The sequence below is a fragment of the Aethalodelphis obliquidens genome, unplaced genomic scaffold, assembly GCF_003676395.1.
Source record: "Aethalodelphis obliquidens isolate GAN/ISIS:26980383/991018 unplaced genomic scaffold, ASM367639v1 scaffold1, whole genome shotgun sequence".
Classification (NCBI taxonomy): Eukaryota; Metazoa; Chordata; class Mammalia; order Artiodactyla; family Delphinidae; genus Aethalodelphis; species Aethalodelphis obliquidens.
The window spans coordinates 54,756,501-54,776,206 of record NW_020837945.1 but is presented as its reverse complement, the minus strand read 5'-3'; the positions used below and the strand labels follow the sequence as shown (position 1 = coordinate 54,776,206).

Below are 19,706 nucleotides of genomic sequence, written 5' to 3'. Positions count from 1 at the left end.
CACTCCAACACCTTCACTGGAGGGCACCATATTGGAATCCTCCCTCTAGCATATTAGCTCTGGGGACCGGCACAGCCTACCAGCAATCATGCAACTTGTAGCATTTGCATGCTGACAGGTTGCACAGCCAACAGTGCTGGGGAGCCTATCATGCCCACCAGTGTGCCCACAGGAGTTGGCCTCACACACAATAAAAGGGCACAAAGAGTCCACATAGGGGACACCCCTGGAGCATCTGGCTCTGGTAGCCATAGGGAAGCTTGCTGCTGGGCCCCATAGGACATCTACATAAGGCCACTTTTCTAAGATTGGGAGATGTAATGGACCTACCTAATACATAGAAATAAACAGAGAATTAGGCAGTATGAGAGACAGAGGAATATGTTTCAAATGAAAGAACAAGAAAAACTCTCAGAAAAAGAGCTAAATGAAACAGAGATAAGCAATCTACCTGATAAAGAGTTTAAGGTAATGATCATAAAGATGCTTACTGAACTCTGGAGAAGAGTGGATGAACACAGTGAGAACTTCAACAAAGAGTTAGAAAATAGAAAAAAGAATCCATCAGAACTGAAGAATACAATAACTGAAGTGAAAAATACATTAGAGGGGATCAACAGTAGATTAGATGATACAGAAGGACAGATCGGTGATCTAGAATACAGAGTACTATAAATCACTCAAACTGAACAGAAAAAAAGAAAAAAAGAATTTTTAAAATGAGGATAGTTTGAGGGACTTTTGAGACAACATCAAGTATACTAACATTCACATTATAGGGGTCCCAGAAGGAGGAGAGAGAGAGAAAGGGGCAGAAAATATATTTGAAGAAATAATGGCTAAAACTTCCCTAATCTGGGGGATGAAAGAGATATTCAGTTCCAGGAAGCATAGAGAGTCCCAAGAAAGATGAACTCAAAGAGATCCACACCAAGACATATCACGATTAAAATGACATAACTTAAAGATAAGAGAGTTTTAAAGGCAGCAAAAGAAAAGCAACACTAGTCACAATCGTGGGAATTCCCATAACGTTATCAGCCAATTTTTCAGCAGGAATTTTACAGGCCAGAAGGGAATGACATGCTGTATTTAAAATGCTGAAAGGAAAAATCTTACCACCAAAAATATTCTACCTGGCAACATTGTCATTCATAAATGAAGGAGAGAGAAAGAATTTCCCAGACAAGCAAAAACTAAGAGTTCATCACCACCTTACAAGCTGGTTCATAAACCAGCCTTACAATAAATGTTAAAGGGTCTTCTTTAAGTGGAGAAGACAAGGTCATATCTGGAGATAAGAAAGTATATGAAAGGAAAACTCTCACTGCTAAGGCAAATATATAGTAAAGGCAGTGGATTGTCACTTAAAAAGTGAATGTTAAATGACAAAAGTTGTAAAATCAAGTATAACTACAGTAAGTGTTATTTGTGTATACAAAATAGAAAGATGTAAGTATGACATCAAAAACATAAAACAGGGTTGGGGGGAGTAAAAACATAGTTTTCAGAATGTGTTTGAACTTAAGTGACTATCAGGTTAAAGCAATCTGCTGTGTATATAGGTTCATGTATATAAACCTCATGGTAACCACAAACCAAAAACCTATAATAGCTACACAAAAAGTAAAGGGGAAGGAACTGAAACACAAAGCTAAAGAAAATCATCAAACCATGAGGGAAGAGACTAAAAGACGAAAGGAACAGACAAGAACTACAAAAGCAACCAGAAAACAATTAACAAAATGACAATAAAAGTGCATACCTATCAATAACCACTTTCAATGTAAATGGACTAAATGCTCCAATCAAAAGACACGGGATGGCTGAATGGACACAAGAACAAGACCCTTCTATATATGCTGCCTACAAAAGATTCACTTCAAACCTAAAGACATACATGCACTGAAAGTGAAAGGATGGAAAAATATGTTCCTTACAAATGGAAACAAAAAGAAAGCTGAGGTAGCAGTTCTCATATCAAGGAAAATAGACTTTAAAACAAAGACTTTAAGAGAAGACAAAAAAAAAAAAAAAAAGGTGTTACATAAGGCTAAAGGGATCAATCCAAGAAGAGGATATAACATTCATAAGTATTTATGCACTCAACAAAGGAGCACCTAAATATATAAAGCAAGTAGTATAGGAAAATTGACAATAATACAATAGCTGGGGACTTTGATACTCCACTTACGTCAGTGGATAGATCATCTACACAGAAAATTAATAAGAAAATATTGGCCTTAAATGACACATCAGACTTGATAGAATTAATAGACATTTATAGAACATTCCATTCAAAACCAACAGAATACACACTCTTTTCAAGTGCACGTGAAATACTCTCCAAGATAGATCACATGCTAAGCCACAAAACCAGTCTCAGTAAATTTAAAAAGATTGAAATCATATCAAGCATCTTTTCCTATCACAACAGTATGAAACTAGAAATCAGTTACAAGAAGAAAAATGGAAAAAACACAAACAAGTGGAGGCTAAACAACATGCTACTAAACAACCATTGGGTCACTGAAGAAATCAAAGAGGAAATTAAAAAATACCTGGGACAAATGAAAATGGAAACACAATGATCCAAAATCTTTGCATTGCAGCAAAAGCAGTTCTAAGAGGGGAGTTTATGGTGATACAGGCCTACATCAAGAAATAAGAAAAATCTCAAATAAACAATAGAACCTTATACCTAAAGGAACTAGAAAAGAGGAACCAACAAAGCCCAAAAGTAGTAGAAAGAAGGAAATAGTAAGGATCAGAGCAAAAATAAATGAAAAAAAAGACTTTAAAAAAAAACAGTAAAAAAAGATCAGTGAAACTAAGAGCTGGCTTTTTGAAAAGATAAAATTTTATGAACCTTTAAGCCATACTCATCAAGAAAAAAAGAGAAAGGGACCAAGTAAATGGAATAAGAAATGAAAGAGAAGTTACAATTGACACCTCAAAAATACAAAGGATCATAAGAGATTATTACTAACAGTTATACACCAGCAAATTAGACAACCTAGAAGAGATACATAAATTCTTAAAAACACACAATCTTCCAAGACTGAATCAGGAAGAGATAGAAAATCTGAGCAGTCCAATTACTGGAAGTGAAATTGAATTAGTAATCAAAAAACTCTGAACAGACAAAAGTCTGGGAGCAGATAGTTTCACAGGTGAATCTACTAAACATTTAAAGAAGAGTTATTACCTATCCTTCTCAAGCTATTCCAAAAAAATAGAAGAAGGAATACCCTCAAATTTGCTCTGTGAGGCCAGATTTACCCTGATACTAAAACCCGTCAAAGACACTAGAAAAAAAAAAAAATACAGGACAATATCCCTGATGAACATAGATGCAAAAATCCTTGACAAAATACTAGCAAAATGAATTCAGCAGTACATTAAAAGGATCATAGGCCACAATCACGTGGGATTTATCCCAGGAACGCAAGGATGTTTCAATATCCACAAATTAATTTAACATGATACGTCACATTAGCAAGACAAAAGAAAAATATCATTTGATTACCTCAATTGATGCAGAAAGAGCAGTTGACAAAATCCAACATCCATTTATGATAAACACTCAACAAAGTAGGTGTACCCAAGATAATAAAACCACGTATAACAAACCCACAGCTAACATCATATTCAATGGAGAAAAACTGAAGGCTTTTCCTCTAAGGTTAGAAACAAGACAGGATGCCCACTCTCACCACTTTTATTCAACATTGTATAGGAAGTCCTAGCCACAGCAATCAGACAAGAAAAGAGGTAAAAGGCATCCAAATTGGAAAGGCAAAAGTAAAACTGTCATATTTATGTATAACATGATGCTACATATAGAAAAGCCTAAAGACTCCATGGAAAAAATGTTAGAACTGGTAAATGAATTCAGTAAGTGGTAGCATACAAAATCAATATACAGAAATCTGTTGTATATCTATATATTAAGAATGAACTATCAGAAAGAGAAACTAAGAAAGCAATCCCATTTACAATTGCATCAAAAAAAATAAATTTAACCAAGGAGGTGAAAGACCTATAATCTGAAAACTATAAGACACTGATGAAAGAAATTGAAGACAACACAGACAAATGGAAATGTATTCTGTGCTCATAGATTGAAAGAATTAATATCGTTAAATTGTCCATACTACCCAAAGCAATCTACAGATTTAATGAATCCCTATCAAAATACCAATGGCATTTTTTAAAGAACTGGAACACATAATCTTAAAATTTTCATGGAAACAAAAGACCCTGTATAAACAATCTTAAGAAAGAAGAACACAAAAAAAAAAAAGAAAGAAAGAAAAACAAAGCTGCAGGTTATCACTCTCTTTGATTTCAAACTATACCACAAAGCTTTAGTAATCAAAACTGTATGTTACTGGCACAAAAACAGACACAAAGATCAATGGAACAGAATAGAGAGCCCAGAAAGAAACCCACACACTTATGGTCAACTAATTTACAATAAAGGAGCCAAGACTATACAGTGGGGGAAAGACAGTCTCTCTTCAATAAATGGTGTTGGTAAAACTGGACAGGTATGTGGAAAAGCATGAAACTGGACTACTTTTAGTAGTCTAAACTTTTAAACTTCATTTATTTATTTATTTGTTTGTTTGTTTATTGGCTGTGTTGGGTCTTCGTTGCTGCGTGCGGGCTTTCTCTAGTTGCAGTGAGTGGGGGCTACTCTTCGTTGTGGTGCGCAGGCTTCTCATTGCGGTGGCTTCTCTTGTTGTGGAGCATGGGCTCTAGGTGCACAGGCTTCAGTAGTTGTGGCACATGGGCTCAGTAGTTGTGGCTCACGGGCTCTAAAGCACAGGCTCAGTAGTTGTGGCGCATGGGTTAGTTGCTCCACGGCATGTGGGATCTTCCCAGACCAGGGCTTAAACCCGTGTCCCATGCATTGGCAGGCAGATTCTTAACCATGGTACCAGGGAAGTCCCAAAACTTTTAAAATGTAAGATTTATTTCTCATCTCCCTATAGCACACTGAAATAGTCATTGAAGGCTGGTAAACATTTATATAAGGCAAGGAGTAATTAATGGCTGATTTCATTTATTTATTTTATTCACTAGTGCAACCCTTATAAAATGAAAGCTAGTAAAATATTGTAGTGGATTGACCTATTATATATTTCATGAATTTTACTCAGAAGTTTAAGTCATGTGTATCTAAAGTGATACATAAAAATGGAAGGGAAATGACTGATTATGTATTCTCAGGATTCTTTTCAATGTATGGCACTCTGGAAATGCTTTGTGATTTCAAATCTGTTCTCAACTTTTGTATAAAAGGGCAAAAAAGAGGGAGAAAGGGCTAAGGGAGAAAACTGTCAAGATATTTCACAACTCTTACTTTCAAAACAGTGTCTAAAATTCTTGTGGAAATTTTCTTAGAATTTCAGTAAGTCTTTTATATCAAGAAAAAGACTGGTATAGCACGAAGACCTTGTCCACTGATGTTAGGGAAAGCCTTTATCCCTATTGGCAGACTCAGGCCTTAAGGCCTATGTCATATGATTTAAACAGGCAATAGCCTTTTTCTAAGATCATGAAATCATTTCGCTGAAGTGTGATTTGTTGCATTTGGATTGATTGAACTGTGCTGATCGTGACATTACCATTAGTAACATATTATTTTTAGTGGACTGAACCGGGAGTGTATTCACTATCAGCCGTATTCTTACAAAATAAGCTTTACCATTGTTTTTCTGACTTAAAAAAAAGTAATACATATCACTTTAGGATACCTTATACAACATAGGAAGTCTAGAGAAAAAACAAAAATCATCTAGAGTCTCACAGCCTGGAAATAAACTATTGAGGTATTCTAGTGAATTTCTCCTTCCCTTTCTGTCTTCTTTCTTGAAAAAGGAAAAACCATAAATGGACTCATATAGCTTACATACTTGTAAATGCTGATTTGCCTCCCATGTTTTCAGAAATCTTTTTGTAGTTGCCTGTGCTCTACTTTTATGGATGTACTATAATTTACTTAACTCTCATCTTGATGGATATTAAGGGTATTTCCAAATTTTCTTGATACTATGAAAGTATCTAGTGTTACATACCTTTAGTACATACTAAAGGTATGTAACACTAGAAATGGCAGAGATGGTATTTTAAGCCTCATGATACATGTTGCCAACATGTTTTCCAGCACCATTGTATCAATTACTACTGCAGGTGAGAATACCTGTCTTTTACCTCACAAGCTTGACATCATTATAATTCTAAAATCTTTGGTAATTCGATGGTTAAAAAACATCATCTTAATTTTCATTTTTGTGTTAGGGTAAATGTTCCTTTTTATATGTATTCTATTGGTCATATTTTTGGGGGGGCCATGCCTTGTGGGATCTTGGTTCCCTGACCTGGGATCAAACCCGTGCCCCCTGCAGTGGAAGCACGGAGTCCTAAACACTGGACCAGCAGGGAACTCCCTTCTATTGATCATATTTTAAGGAATGTGATCATAAACCTAAAAAAATATTTTAGTGGCAATTTTTTTTTGTAAATAATTTTTTAACATCTTTATTGGAGTATAATTGCTTTACAATGGTGTGATAGTTTCTGCTGTATAACAAACTGAATCAGCTATACCTAAACATATATCCCTTTATCCCCTCCCTCTTGCGTCTCCCTCCCACCCTCCCTATCCCACCCCTCTAGGTGGTCACAAAGCACCGAGCTAATCTCCCTGTGCTGTGCCGCTGCTTCCCACTAGCTATCTATTTTACATTTGGTAGTGTATATATGTCCACATAGTGGCAATTTTTTAATTAGGCTCATCTTAGAACAAGTAAATGTAGTGTGTGTGTGTGTGTGTGTGTGTGTGTGTGTGTGTAGGAGGTACCTATATACTTGATTCACCCAGCCTGCGCTCACATTTAAAGGTGTTTTTGATAATAGTACCTAAATATTTGTAGAGCTCTTGCTTTGTGTGATAAGCACTGTGCAAAGTACTCTACATCTGAAATCACATTTACTTCTTTCAGGAACTCTATGGGGATAGATACTGTTGTTATCATTCCCATTTTATAGACAAGAGACAGAGGCACAGATTGGTTAGGCAATTTGCCCACCATCACCCAACTGTTTCTTGGTAGTACTGGGATTTGAAACAGTGCTATTTACCACTACATTATAGTGCCTCCCTGTCTTGAAATTATTTGGAATGTGTTTTTGCTTTCTTTTCCCAAGAAGGGTGAACCTATATCTGGATATACACACTGAGTAAAAGAAACTGTTATTTATAGAGTAGAATGTGGACCCACTTTATTTATTCAATAAATGTCTTTTGACAGGGTACCTACTGATTACTAGGCACTGGGCGGTATGCTAGAGATGTAGAAGTGAAATGTAAATTGCCCCTGGCTTTGTAGCACTGCTCTGTGCCTTCTGTCACATCTTCAGGATAGATATGAATCTAAATCTACTTCTCCCTTGGTACGCTTTGTAGGAGGCCTCCTGTTTATGGCCTGGGGATTCCACCAACAGGAAAGCCCCCTTTTTCCCCACTTGCTGCTTGGTTTTGCATTTTTTATATCAAGAAAAAGACTTGGGGCTTCCCTGGTGGCGCAGTGGTTGAGAGTCCGCCTGCCGATGCAGGGGACACGGGTTCGTGACCCGGTCGGATCCCACATGCCGCGGAGCGGCTGGGCCCGTGAGCCATGGCCGCTGAGCCTGCGCGTCCAGAGCCTGTGCTCCGCAACGGGAGAGGCCACAACAGTGAGAGGCCCGCGTACCGCAAAAAGAAAAAAAAAAGACTTGAATCAAGTCTTTACATGCTCTAAAGTATTAATAGTAACTCAGACCCATGACTTTCTAAGTTTCTAGTTCCTTTTAACTTTTTCTGTACTTGACCTCAGGGGGTTTCTCTCTGGTTTTTCTAGCTCAGAGTGTCATTCTTTTTGGTGATCCAAGGTAAAACCTAAACCCTGTGTCAGCTAAACATCCAGTTATGACAGCAGATCATGCTTTCACTTTGAGGAGAAAGAGTTTCTTTATACCAGAACTGTATCTTGAACTGTATCTCAGGATGCCATCGATCCTACTGAGAAAGAAGCCTTGAGAAGACTTCTAAACTCTGGAAGCCAAGCCAAGGGGTCCCAAACGTGGTGAGCCTTAGACCACATTTTGAAGACAAAGGTCTCTCACGGGAAAATGTTCCTAAATACCTTTGCCTTTAGCTTTAACTTACAAGCTTTTAAGCAGAATCTTACGCTTAGCACACAGCTCAGAGAATCCTCGAATCAAACACTGAGCCTTAACCAAAGTAACAATTTTCTTAATAGTATTGCATTTCAGGTATTTTGTTTTTGTTCTGAAAACTGTACCAACTCAGTTTTCCACTGCACTGACAATTATGTTTCTGGCTGATTTTCAGGGTTGTCCTTCCTTACTCTTTGACAATATAACAGGTATTTTCTACCATTTAGATGTTTGATGAATGATTTCAATTGCTGCCCATCGAGACCTGTAGTTTTTATAGGATTAAGGTTCAACTTCATATCAAGAACTGGATAACATCGGGGAAGGGGAAGGGGAAGCTGGGACGAAGTGAGAGAGTGGCATGGACATATATACACTACCAAATATAAGACAGATAGCTAGTGGGAAGCAGCTGTATAGCACAGGGAGATCAGCTCGGTGCTTTGAGACCACCTAGAGGGGTGGGATAGGGAGGGTGGGAGGGAGACGCAAGAGGGAGGGGATATGGGGATATATGTATACATATAGCTGATTCACTTCATTATAAAGCAGAAACTAACACAACATTGTAAAGCAATTATACTCCAATAAAGATGTTAAAAAAAATAACTGGATAACATGTTGAAATTCTTTGAGATAGGAGTATCTATTCTTTTTTTTTCTTCTTTAGAACTGTTGTATTATTCAGTGAATCCCTGCTTTACACAGAACTGCGGGACTATAAATATGACCAGATAAGCTGAAACTCTGCAGAACAATCTAATAATAAATGCCAAAGTTTACTATAGTTCCGTGACCTTTAAACTTTTTGTCAAAACATTAAAACCTCTCTTACTGTCAGTAATAAATGTATTAGGAAATGAAGAAAATAGTAAAACTAATATTTAGTACATGATCAATTAAAACATAAAAAACATTGAGAATTGAAGAATTTTATCAAGGGTAGTTTGAAAAATGCTTGCCTCCTCTTCTCATATAACTGAATACAGAGCAAGCATCTTGTCTATGCCTTGGTGAATTGTCATACTCCTTTCTAAGATCGAATCAGCTTCCATCACTTTCAATGTCATGAACTATCCATCGCAAAGAATTCCTTTCATGTGAAGTTTTTCTGCCAGAGTCACGTCCTCTGGGACATCTTCATTCTTTGTCACAGCCGCCTCATTGTCCTCATGTATGCCAATAAGTTCACTTTTACTAAGTTCTTCTGGCTGCGTATCTAGACTCTCTTGAATGGCAGTAGTGTTGACATTCCACAGTCAGCTATTCTGTAACCGCAGTTACCTTCTATTCGAATTTCGCTTCCAGCATTATCACATCTCGTTTCTTTGCTCCCTCACCTTTATTGCCCTGTTTCCTCTTTTGATTATCCATTGTAAAATGTTGCAGTGGCTTATGACTGGGAGACAGGAGGTAACACAACATATGCTTTGCTGTCTGTGCGTGAATTGAATAACAGATGTGCAGTGACCAGTCACCAGCAGTCTTTGAAAAGCGTAACATGAGTGGTCACTGATCATGATGCATATCTGTTATTTATGCAGTGATTTGTGAATTGAAGAGATATCAGAGAAGTTTACACTTTATGCAATTACTCAGTTAATATATTGTGAACTCTGTTTTGGGGGGACTTGTGTTATTTAACTAAATGATGGTAACTGAAATTCATGCATGTCAGAACCGGGCAAAGAGAGGACAGCTGTAATTTATTTCAAATTTGTGCATTCTAGGCATCTTTCATTTCGTTTTCTAACTTTCTAGTCCCTGCTCAAGATTATTCCTTCCACAAGGATTTTGGTTACTGCTCAAGGGTCTCTACAGAAATTGGTTAGGGGTCTCTATAGAAATCATTGTTGGAAAATTCAAGGAAAAAAATTCTCCATCACAACAGCCTTGAGATCCTACTAAGTCCTTGAGTGCAATCTTGAGGAGTAGCTTAATATTGAACGTGATTAGGCCATGAAAACACATTTAAAAGAAGTAATGGAACAGAATTTCTTTGTAGATTAGAAAAATCATTCCGACCGAAGTAAAGACGTATACTAACTGCACCAGGAAATTTCTGTCCACAAAGGTAAAGTATCATCATGATAGATATTATTACAAAGAATTCTATTAAATAATCTTGGACTCCCATTGCTTTCCCTTGGTCCTGTCCACATAATTATCAAATTCTGTTATTAAATCGTGTTTTTATACACTGATTTTATTGTGGAAGGAACTGAACAAAACTATACCTTAGCAGTATACTCTTTCGTAGAAATACAGTTGCTATTCCTTTGACCCTTTCCCAATTCAAATGTCCCAATTTCCTGCATATATTCTGAAGGTGTGGCACCATCCACAAGACCAGGAATGTTTGGAACCAAGGAAAGGAAGTTAGTGTGTTAGACATCATCTTCTTTTATCTTTTATATTCAAATTACTTCAAAGCCCAGGCTTCATAAAGATTGGGCTCTTTTATTGCCGGGTCCTGTAGACTGGGAATGTGATTTCTAGTCAGTCTTCATTTTGACAAAATTATTTCATCGAAACAAGTTGGATAGTGTATGGAGTCCATTATAAAATTATTTTACTCTCCTTCTGGCAAGTAATCAGTTTATTATTGGCACATTTTTATCCAGCACCAGTTTCACAAAGCCTTCACTGTTTTTTTAATGTGCGTTAAATATTTTTAAAATTGTAATTTTAATTTAATTTAATAAAAAGTTTGAAATTGTAATTTTATTTTAAAACTTATGAGATGTGCTTTATCCTGCATTGGAGACAATATTGATGTGCAGCTCAATAGAAACCAGGAACATTCTAAAATTACTTTCCGAGAGTTATCAGAAGATAGCACTGTAATAATAAAATCAAACGTGTCTCCCTTTATGATTTTTTCCTTTCTTTTTTTTTTTTTTTTTTGTGGTAGGCGGGCCTCTCACTGTTGTGGCCTCTTCCGTTGCGGAGCACAGGCTCCAGACGTGCAGGCTCAGCGGCCATGGCTCACCGGCCCAGCCGCTCTGCGGCATGTGGGATCCTCCCGGACCGGGGCACGAACCCGTGTCCCCTGCATCGGCAGGCGGACTCTCAACCACTGCGCCACCAGGGAAGCCCCGATTTTTTCCTTATTTGATGTACATTTTACCTCACTGTTTAACCTTCCTGTTTGCCACTAACTCACTAATCACTTAGTAAGGGATCATTTAAATGTCATGCATTATAACAGGCATTGAGTTCATGGATTTTAGGGTTTTGTTAGGTGGACTTCAGCCTGTGTGGGTCTATGTGGGCTTATTGAATACCATCTTTGGGGTGTCATTAAAACTAAGATGATAGTTTTATTTGATCTCCAAGTTGAGCCTGGTAATTTCACTAGACTTCTTCTGCCACAGCCTGCATTCTGTCTCGTATGTGCTTTATGTCAGTGACAAGGAGACAAGAAAACCTTAATGGAGTATCTATTCACAGTATTAGCCACGTTTCTTCAGGTGGCTAGAGGGACATGTCATTTCTCTGTTCGCATGAATCTGAAAGATTAAATACATAATAGGGCTTTCTTAGGCTAGGGTAGACCCACACCTTTTATTTAACTGGAGGAGAAGATCTGGGAGTAACACTTCCCATGACACATTCCCCACCAACACACACACTCATTCCCATATTAGAATGTCAGGAGCACTGAGGCAGAAGTACTTGTCTTTGTTCACTGTCAGCACTTAGAATAGTGATTGTCACATAGTAGGTGCTCGATCAACTGTTACTGAGTAAAGTAACCTCTACTCCTACCTCAATTTGGTTGATATGACTTGGGCTAATAAAAGGGCCCAGTACATGGTGGGCACACAGTAAGTTTTTATAGAGCAAGCAAATGAACAACCTATCTCATCTCTGAGAAGAAGCTGGCTAGATTTAATTACTTTATAGACGGTATAAAAGGGAAACTTTTAGAATTCCTAATTTGTTGAAAAAACTTGACATTGTCTCCCCATATATTTGGTATTCCCGTGTCAGGCAGCACTAAGTTTATAAGTATCTGTTAAAAATGTAAGTACCAACCATACCCAATGTTGGTCAGAATGTGGAGCAACAGGAACTCTCATACATTGCTGGCGGGAGTGCAAAACGGTACAGCCTCTTTGTAAGACAGTTTGGTGGTTTCATGTAAAACTAAATGTACTCTTTCCATATGATCCAGTAATCGTGCTCCTTTGGGTATTTACCCAAATGGAGTTGAAAACTTAAGTCCACACAGAAACCTACACATGGATGTTTATAGCTGCTTTCTTCATCATTGCCAAAACTTGGAAGCAACCAAGATATTCTTCAAGAGGATAATGGATACACTGGGTGGTACATCCCGACAATGGAATATTATTCATCACTGAAAACAAATGAGCTGTCAATCATGAAAAGACATGGAGGAAGCTTAAATACATATTCCTAAGTAAAAGAAGCCAATCTGAAAAGGCTACATACTATATGATTCCATCTATAAAGCATTATGGAAAAGGCAAAACTATGCAGACAATTAAAGACACAGACCTACTAGAGAATGGACTTGAGGATACGGGGAGCGGGAAGGGTAAGCTGTGACAAAGTGAGAGAGTGGCATGGACATATATACACTACCAAATGTAAAATAGATAGCTAGTGGGAAGCAGCCGCATAGCCCAGGGAGATCAGCTTGGTGCTTTGTGACCACCTAGAGGGGTGGGATAGGGAGGGTGGGAGGGAGACGCGAGAGGGAAGAGATATGGGAACATATGTATATGTATAACTGATTCACTTTGTTATAAAGCAGAAACTAACTTACCATTGTAAAGCAATTATACTCCAATAAAGATGTTAAAAAAAAAAAAAAGGTCAGTGGTTGCTAGGAGTGGGTGGTGGGGAGGAGAGATGCACAGGCAGAGCACAAAGGATTTTTAGGCAGTGAAGATACTCTGTATAATATACAATATTGGATATATGGCATTAGAAATTTGTCCAAACCCATAGAATGTACAGCACCAAGAGTGAACCCTAATGTAAACTATGGACTTTGGGTGATTATGATGGGTCAATGCAGGTTCATCCTTAGTAAAAAAAAAAAAAAAAAAAAAAAAGTATCATTCTTGTGAGTGAAGTTGATAATTAGGAAGGCTATGCATATGTGGGGGAAGGGAGTATATGGTAATTCTCTGTACCTCCCTCTCAATTTTGTTGTAAACCTGAAACTGCGCTTAAAAAAAAGTCTTTAAAAAATGTAAATACTGTATTTCCCCTATTTTATTTTGTGCATTGATTTCAGTACTTTTAGCTAAGGTCTATCGTTGAAAGCATGGGGATTTTTGCCAGAAAATCATACCAGGAAGTTTGATAAGAGCCTGCAGTTAAGAACACATTAAATTATCTTAATGCTAAATGTTCGGGGAATTACTTGAATTTATTTTCATTGTTACATTTAAAGTTTTGATAGGTTTGATAAATAAGAACAAATCCACTTATTAAAGGACAAGAACAGGTCGCACACACACACAAAATCCTTAAGATTAGTGGGTTCTGTGGCATCTATATCAGACTCCTGACCATCTAGCTAGCTGGAAACGTGACATCTGAACCTGGCAACAAGATACTTTCTCCAAACTTGCTGTGGGACCTGCTAAAACGTGGCCATTGTAAGCAAAGAAAATGAGTGGAAAGAAACCCTTTTTAAAGGTTTGCAAAAGAAAACATGAAGGTAACCTTTCATTGCCTGTGGTTACTCAAGTAGACCCCACTAGTATGTTTGTTAGAAATTGCTGCTTAATTTTGAGGAAGAGGTTAGGTAGCCTTGAAAATTAGTAGTTGAACCAATCAACAGGAATGAAAGCTACCTCCAAAAGGTTTTGAAAAGACCATTCTATGACAGCAACCCTGTCAATAATAGCATTTTGTGGCATTTTATTTTTGTTTGTATTGTTGATATTATTTTTCTCCTACGGCTCTTGTAAGCCTGAAGAGATTGAATTTTATATGAGGTTCAAACTCTTATTTTTCTTAAGCATGGTGTAAGTCACTTTTTGTGTGAATTTATACTGGACTCTAAGGTGAATTGTTGTTGCTTGATCTTTGTAGCTCTTTTATGTACTGAATTAAACCTAGAAGAGTCTCTTATGAATGTTTGATTGTGAAGTACATTTGAAACAGTTTCTATTTTATAACCCTTTTGCAGAACTTTCAGACTCTCTTTAAATAATAGTATACATGGGATTAAAATGGAAACATGGGATTAGAATGGACACATGTCTAGAGAAAGTTTCTTTTTCTGTGTCTGTGCCTTTTGTGACCTCTACACTGAATTTCATCCTAGCCAGTGTTTGACCCTAGAAAGTAGGGAAGCCCCAAATCTTTGCCCTGTATGAAGGCAGGGACATGACTGAGTCATAGTCACATAAATTTCGAGGCTGGATGGATCAAATGAAAGTTTGGGGAGCTTGCTGTATTGTTTCTCACTCTTTTCTGATTAATGTGGATTTCACTTACCTTCAGCACTGATTACTGATTGGCCCTCCATCTCCCTCTAAAGAGGAAGAAGTTGAGGTTACAATCTAAAGTATGAGTAGAGATTTTAAATTCAAATGCCTGTATTATACTTTAAATACCTTAACCACAGGTTATAATCTAACCCTAGGTTATAATACCTTAAACATAGATTTTGTCATGGTCATTTAGGAGTTTATTTGTTGTTTTTACTATAATTGATCTGTTTGTCATTTTAGTGGATGCAAATTAAATGCTAAACATAAAATTATTTGAAATTTCCCCCTCAGGACCATCGCCCATTGATGAATGGCATGGAGAGTACCGTGTGTAGAGGAAACAGCAGAATTTCATCATGCACTCTATTTCTCTCTGCTACTCAGTCTGCTTTTAGGTTGCTTTTAACAACTTTCTTGGTGAAAAATTAGTGTTAATATTAACCAAAACAAAACCCAAAAGGTGAATATAGGATAAAAATGTAACACTTTTAGGCTTATGCATTACATTATTCTTTTAGGGAAGCTGGATACTTGACAAAAGCGTAACACATACGTTAAGGCCTATTTGTAGTTTATTTTTATGAAATTGTTTTACTTGAACAATTAAAGCATTTCCCCCCACCTCAGGATTTCAAGAAGGTGTGATTTGTCCAATGTTTACTCTACTTTTTCAAAACAAAATGTCTAGATTTCCAGATGCTTTACTAATTTTATGTAAGGTGGAAGAAAGTTCTGTTTCTGCTGCTATTACTAATTAGCCAGTTATTTCTCATCAGCAACGTGTATATTAGTTGTAAACCTGAGGCAGTCTGCTTCTCAGGGGACATTTGACAATGTTGGGAGATATTTTTGATTGACGCAGCTTGGAGGCTGTTACTGGCATGTAGTGTGCAGAGGCCAGGGATGGTACTAAACATTCTGTAATGCACAGAGCAGTCCCTAACAACAACAACTTATCTGACCCAAAATATTAATAATGCCACGATTAAGAAAGGCTGATAGGGCTTCCCTGGTGGCGCAGTGGTTGAGAGACCGCCTGCCGATGCAGGGGACACGGGTTCGTGCCCCGGTCCGGGAAGATCCCACATGCCGCGGAGCGGCTGGGCCCGTGAGCCATGGCCGCTAAGCCTGTGGGTCCGGAGCCTGTGCTCCGCAATGGGAGAGGCCATAGCACTGAGAGGCCCACGTGCCGCAAAAAAAAAAAAAAAAAAAAAAAAAAAAAAAAAGCCTGATATATATAACTTCATTCTAGGGCAATAAAGTGTCACCTATAAATTCAGCATCCATATTTATACTGCCATGACACCATTTAGCCACTGACATATTGTGAAAAAGATTTGACATGGCTTGACATGATGTGAAGGACTTGTTCCTCAAAGGTTATTCGATTGTAGTAAGTTATCAGTTTAATCTTTGCACCTTGTAAGTTACAGAAATGGCTTTACTTCTTGTGATTGAGTTCATGTAATTCTTTGTGTTTTTTTTTTAAGCGCTTAAATATAAATCCAGTTATACGAAGGAGAAAACCATTTTTCTATTAGTTACTGGACTAGTGCTCACTATCGTTGTCATTGTTGGAGCCATTCTTTTCATCCCAGGTAAGATGTAAAGTTATTATGAGGGAAAGCAAGATTGATAAGGTTGAGGGCATTTCTGGGGAGGTGCATATTAGTTTCCTAGGGCTGCTGTAACAAATTATCACAAACTGGGTATTCTAAAACAATAGAAATTCTCTCACAGTTCTGGAGGCCATAAATCTGAAAATAAAGATGTTATCGGGGCCATACACCCTCGGACACTCTAGGGGAGAATCCATTCCTTGCCTCTTCTACCTTCTGGTGTATCTGGCAATCTGTGCAGCTCCTTGGCTTGTGGCAGCATAACTCTGATTTCCTCCGTGGTCACATTGTCTCCTCCTCCGCTCCATGTCTCCACTTAATTTCCCTCTGTCTCTCTGTTACAAAAATACCTGTCATTGGATTCAGGACCCACCTGGATAATCCGGGGTAAGCTCCTTCTTTCAGATCCTTAGCTTAATCATATCTTTTACTATATAAGTTAATAGTCACAGATTCGGGGGATTTGGAGGTGGACATATCTTTAGGGCCACCATTCAACGCACTCCAGAGGCACACTTCATTGGCCAATACCTGGAAGTGGGAACAAATGTGGGAAGCAGATCTATCTGAAATTGCAGTTGCCTGTGAAGGATGGCAGTGTGAATGGGAAATAAGGGTCTGCAGCACATGGAAAGAACAGCAGAGACAGGCTGGGACTCACAAGTGTAAACTGTAGAAAGCCTTTGTTGTTTTTTGAGCAGAATACAGTATAGGTGTAATGTTTAGGAACATAAATTTGGCACCTCTGTTTGCAACTGGAGTTAGTAAAGACATGGGGAGGAAGGATATGAATCAAAAGACAACTTGAAAGAACAACTGCTTTGACTTTGGGACAGGTTGAATATAGCAAATGAAGGGAATGGTAAGAGATTCCAGAGTTTCTCACTGGAATTATGTAAGGTAGGTAAGAAGCGGGTAGAGCCAATTCAAGGTTTGATGTGTTGAGACTTAGATGCTGACATTTAAATGTCTTAAGTTTGGTCTTGAATAATCAAAAAAAAGTCATTTATTTTATGTGAAGTTTTTGGGGAAATATATATTTTTAAACCTTTTGTAGTTTATAAGAGTAGTATTGAAATTAATACATTTAATAAATTAAATACTTTAACATCCCATAAGAATAGGAAGTACGTAGGAAAATATTAATTAGTATTTTTAATTTTTAACAGGTGAATATTCAACAAAGAATGCTTGTGGACTTGGTTTAATTGTAATTCCTACAGCAATATTAATATTACTTCAGTACTGTGTGTTTATGATAGGTGAGTATTTGTTATAGCATGATTTTGCCCACCTTTTTCATTTTATAAAGCAGCAGTTTTGGTTAAAATATTCTTGTATGATTTTTTTTAACAACTCAATAGAAGTTGGTTTATTAAAAGATTTCCCAGGCTATTCTTAGCGATATTTTCCCCATATGGATTAATTTTAAGGTTAACTTCGGTTTTCAAGGCATTCAGTTATCTTGTAAAAAATGATTTTCATATACACTTGATATCAGTGGTTTTTAAAATTATGCTACATAATTTCTTAATGATTATCTTCATATATTTATTTCAGTTTTTTGAAGCTATAAGTAGATATTAAACATGCCCTTTCTCTTCTTTTGCTAAGCCTCTCTGTTTAAAATTCTACAAAACAGGATTATAAATAACAAATAATAGATTTATTTTTTTTTGTTGTTACTGGCAAATCTTTACATTGTAGTTTTAAAAAATGATGTAGATATCCAACTATAATTGATGTCATTTTCACTGCATTTTGGGAGTAAATCATTAATGTATTTTTTATATCATTAGAGTCTATTTTTTTCTGTTTACATGTTTAACTCTCAGCCTTAGAGCCTATCTCTGGCTTGCTGTGCACTGGAGGGGTATTGATTTGCTATAAAATCACAGATCTAGGCACACGGATAGAGGTTCGGAGGCTTACAGTGGCGTGTTTGTGTAACGGTTCTCTCCACCAGAGCAATTCTGTGTGCATGTGGCAAAGGCAGGCATAATAGCCATTCACGTGGTAAAATGCACAAGGGTGGTAAAAGCAGCACTGTTTTAAGATTCGGGGTAAAAACTGCCAGTCCACCTCAGCTCACTGTGAAAATGAAAGATTGCTGAATGTGTGTATCTGGAGCTGACCGCTTGTATGGAAAGGCAAGGTTTAGATCACTGGAAAAGAATCTACCATCTGACAAGGAACTCCAGAGGCAGTCTTTGGTCATAGGATATTATTCTTGATTGCACAGAATACAAGTAGGAGTGATTGCTTTTTAAACACTCTCAACCCACTTTTCCTCTCTCCAGCTGTGGGGATGTCCTTCTTCACCATTGCCATATTGATCCTTCAAGTACTGGGCCACGTGCTCTCTGTGGTTGGATTCAGCCTCTGTGTCTCAGGTAAAAGTCTCATCCTTCTCTAGTCTCACTTTGTCTTGCCAGGGATTTCTCTTAGAGTTCTTCTTTCTGTTTCTTTTTCTTTCTTCTTTTTTTTTTTTTTAATATATAGACTTTATTTTTTAGAGCAGTTTTAGGCTCACAGCAAAATTGAGTAGAAAGTACAGAGAGTTCCCATATACCCCACATAACGGCCTCCTCCGCTATCCCCCAGCAGAGTGGTAAATGTGTTACAGTTGTTGAACCAGCATTGACATATTACCACCCAGAATCCATAGTTTACATTAGGGTTCATTCTTAGTGTTGTACATGCTACGATTTTGATAAATGTATAATGGCGTGGATCACAGTCATAGGTATAATATCATACAATAAAGTTTCACTGCCCTAAAAATCCTCTGTGCTCTGCCTATTCATCCTCCCTCCCCCTAAACCCCTAGCAACCACTGTTCTTTTTACTGTCTTCATAGTTTTGCGTTTTCCAGAATGTCTTATAGTTGGAATCATGCGATATTTTGCCTTTTCAGATTGGCTTCTTTTACTTAGTAACCGTGTCTTTTTGTGTCTTGATAGCTCTTTTCTTTTTAGCACTGAATAACATTCCATTGTATGTATGTACCACAGTTTGTTTATCCATTCACCTATTGAGGGACAGCTTGGTTGCTTCTGGTTTGGGGCAATTAAGAATAAGTTGCTCTAGACATCCATGTGCATTTTTTTGTGTGGACATAAGTTTCAACTCCATTTGGGTCAATACCAAGGAGCGCATTTGCTGGGTTGTACGTTAAGAATATATTTAGTTTTTTAACAAATTGGCAAAGTGTCTTCCAAGGTGGCTGTACCATTTTGCATTACCACCAGCAGTGGATGAAAATTCCTGTCGCTCCACATCCTTGCCAGCTATTTGGTGCTGTGAGCTTTCTTTTAGAACTCTCGTTTTCACCCCACTGAGAACAGTGCTTTCCACATTGCCATAAGAATAT

The 19,706-nt window shown here is 37.5% G+C and overlaps 1 protein-coding gene across 5 annotated transcripts in view; it reads left to right on the top strand.

The window, feature by feature from the left end:
- Positions 1-19,706, top strand: part of CD47 (CD47 molecule) — a 58,174-nt gene that overhangs the window by 25,049 nt on the left and 13,419 nt on the right. For all 5 annotated transcript variants that reach the window (XM_027104103.1, XM_027104078.1, XM_027104098.1 and 2 more), the window contains exons 4-6: positions 16,205-16,312; positions 17,503-17,595; positions 18,634-18,726. In XM_027104103.1, coding sequence (XP_026959904.1) covers positions 16,205-16,312; positions 17,503-17,595; positions 18,634-18,726 — 294 coding nt within the window. The remainder of the gene's footprint in view (positions 1-16,204; positions 16,313-17,502; positions 17,596-18,633; positions 18,727-19,706) is intronic.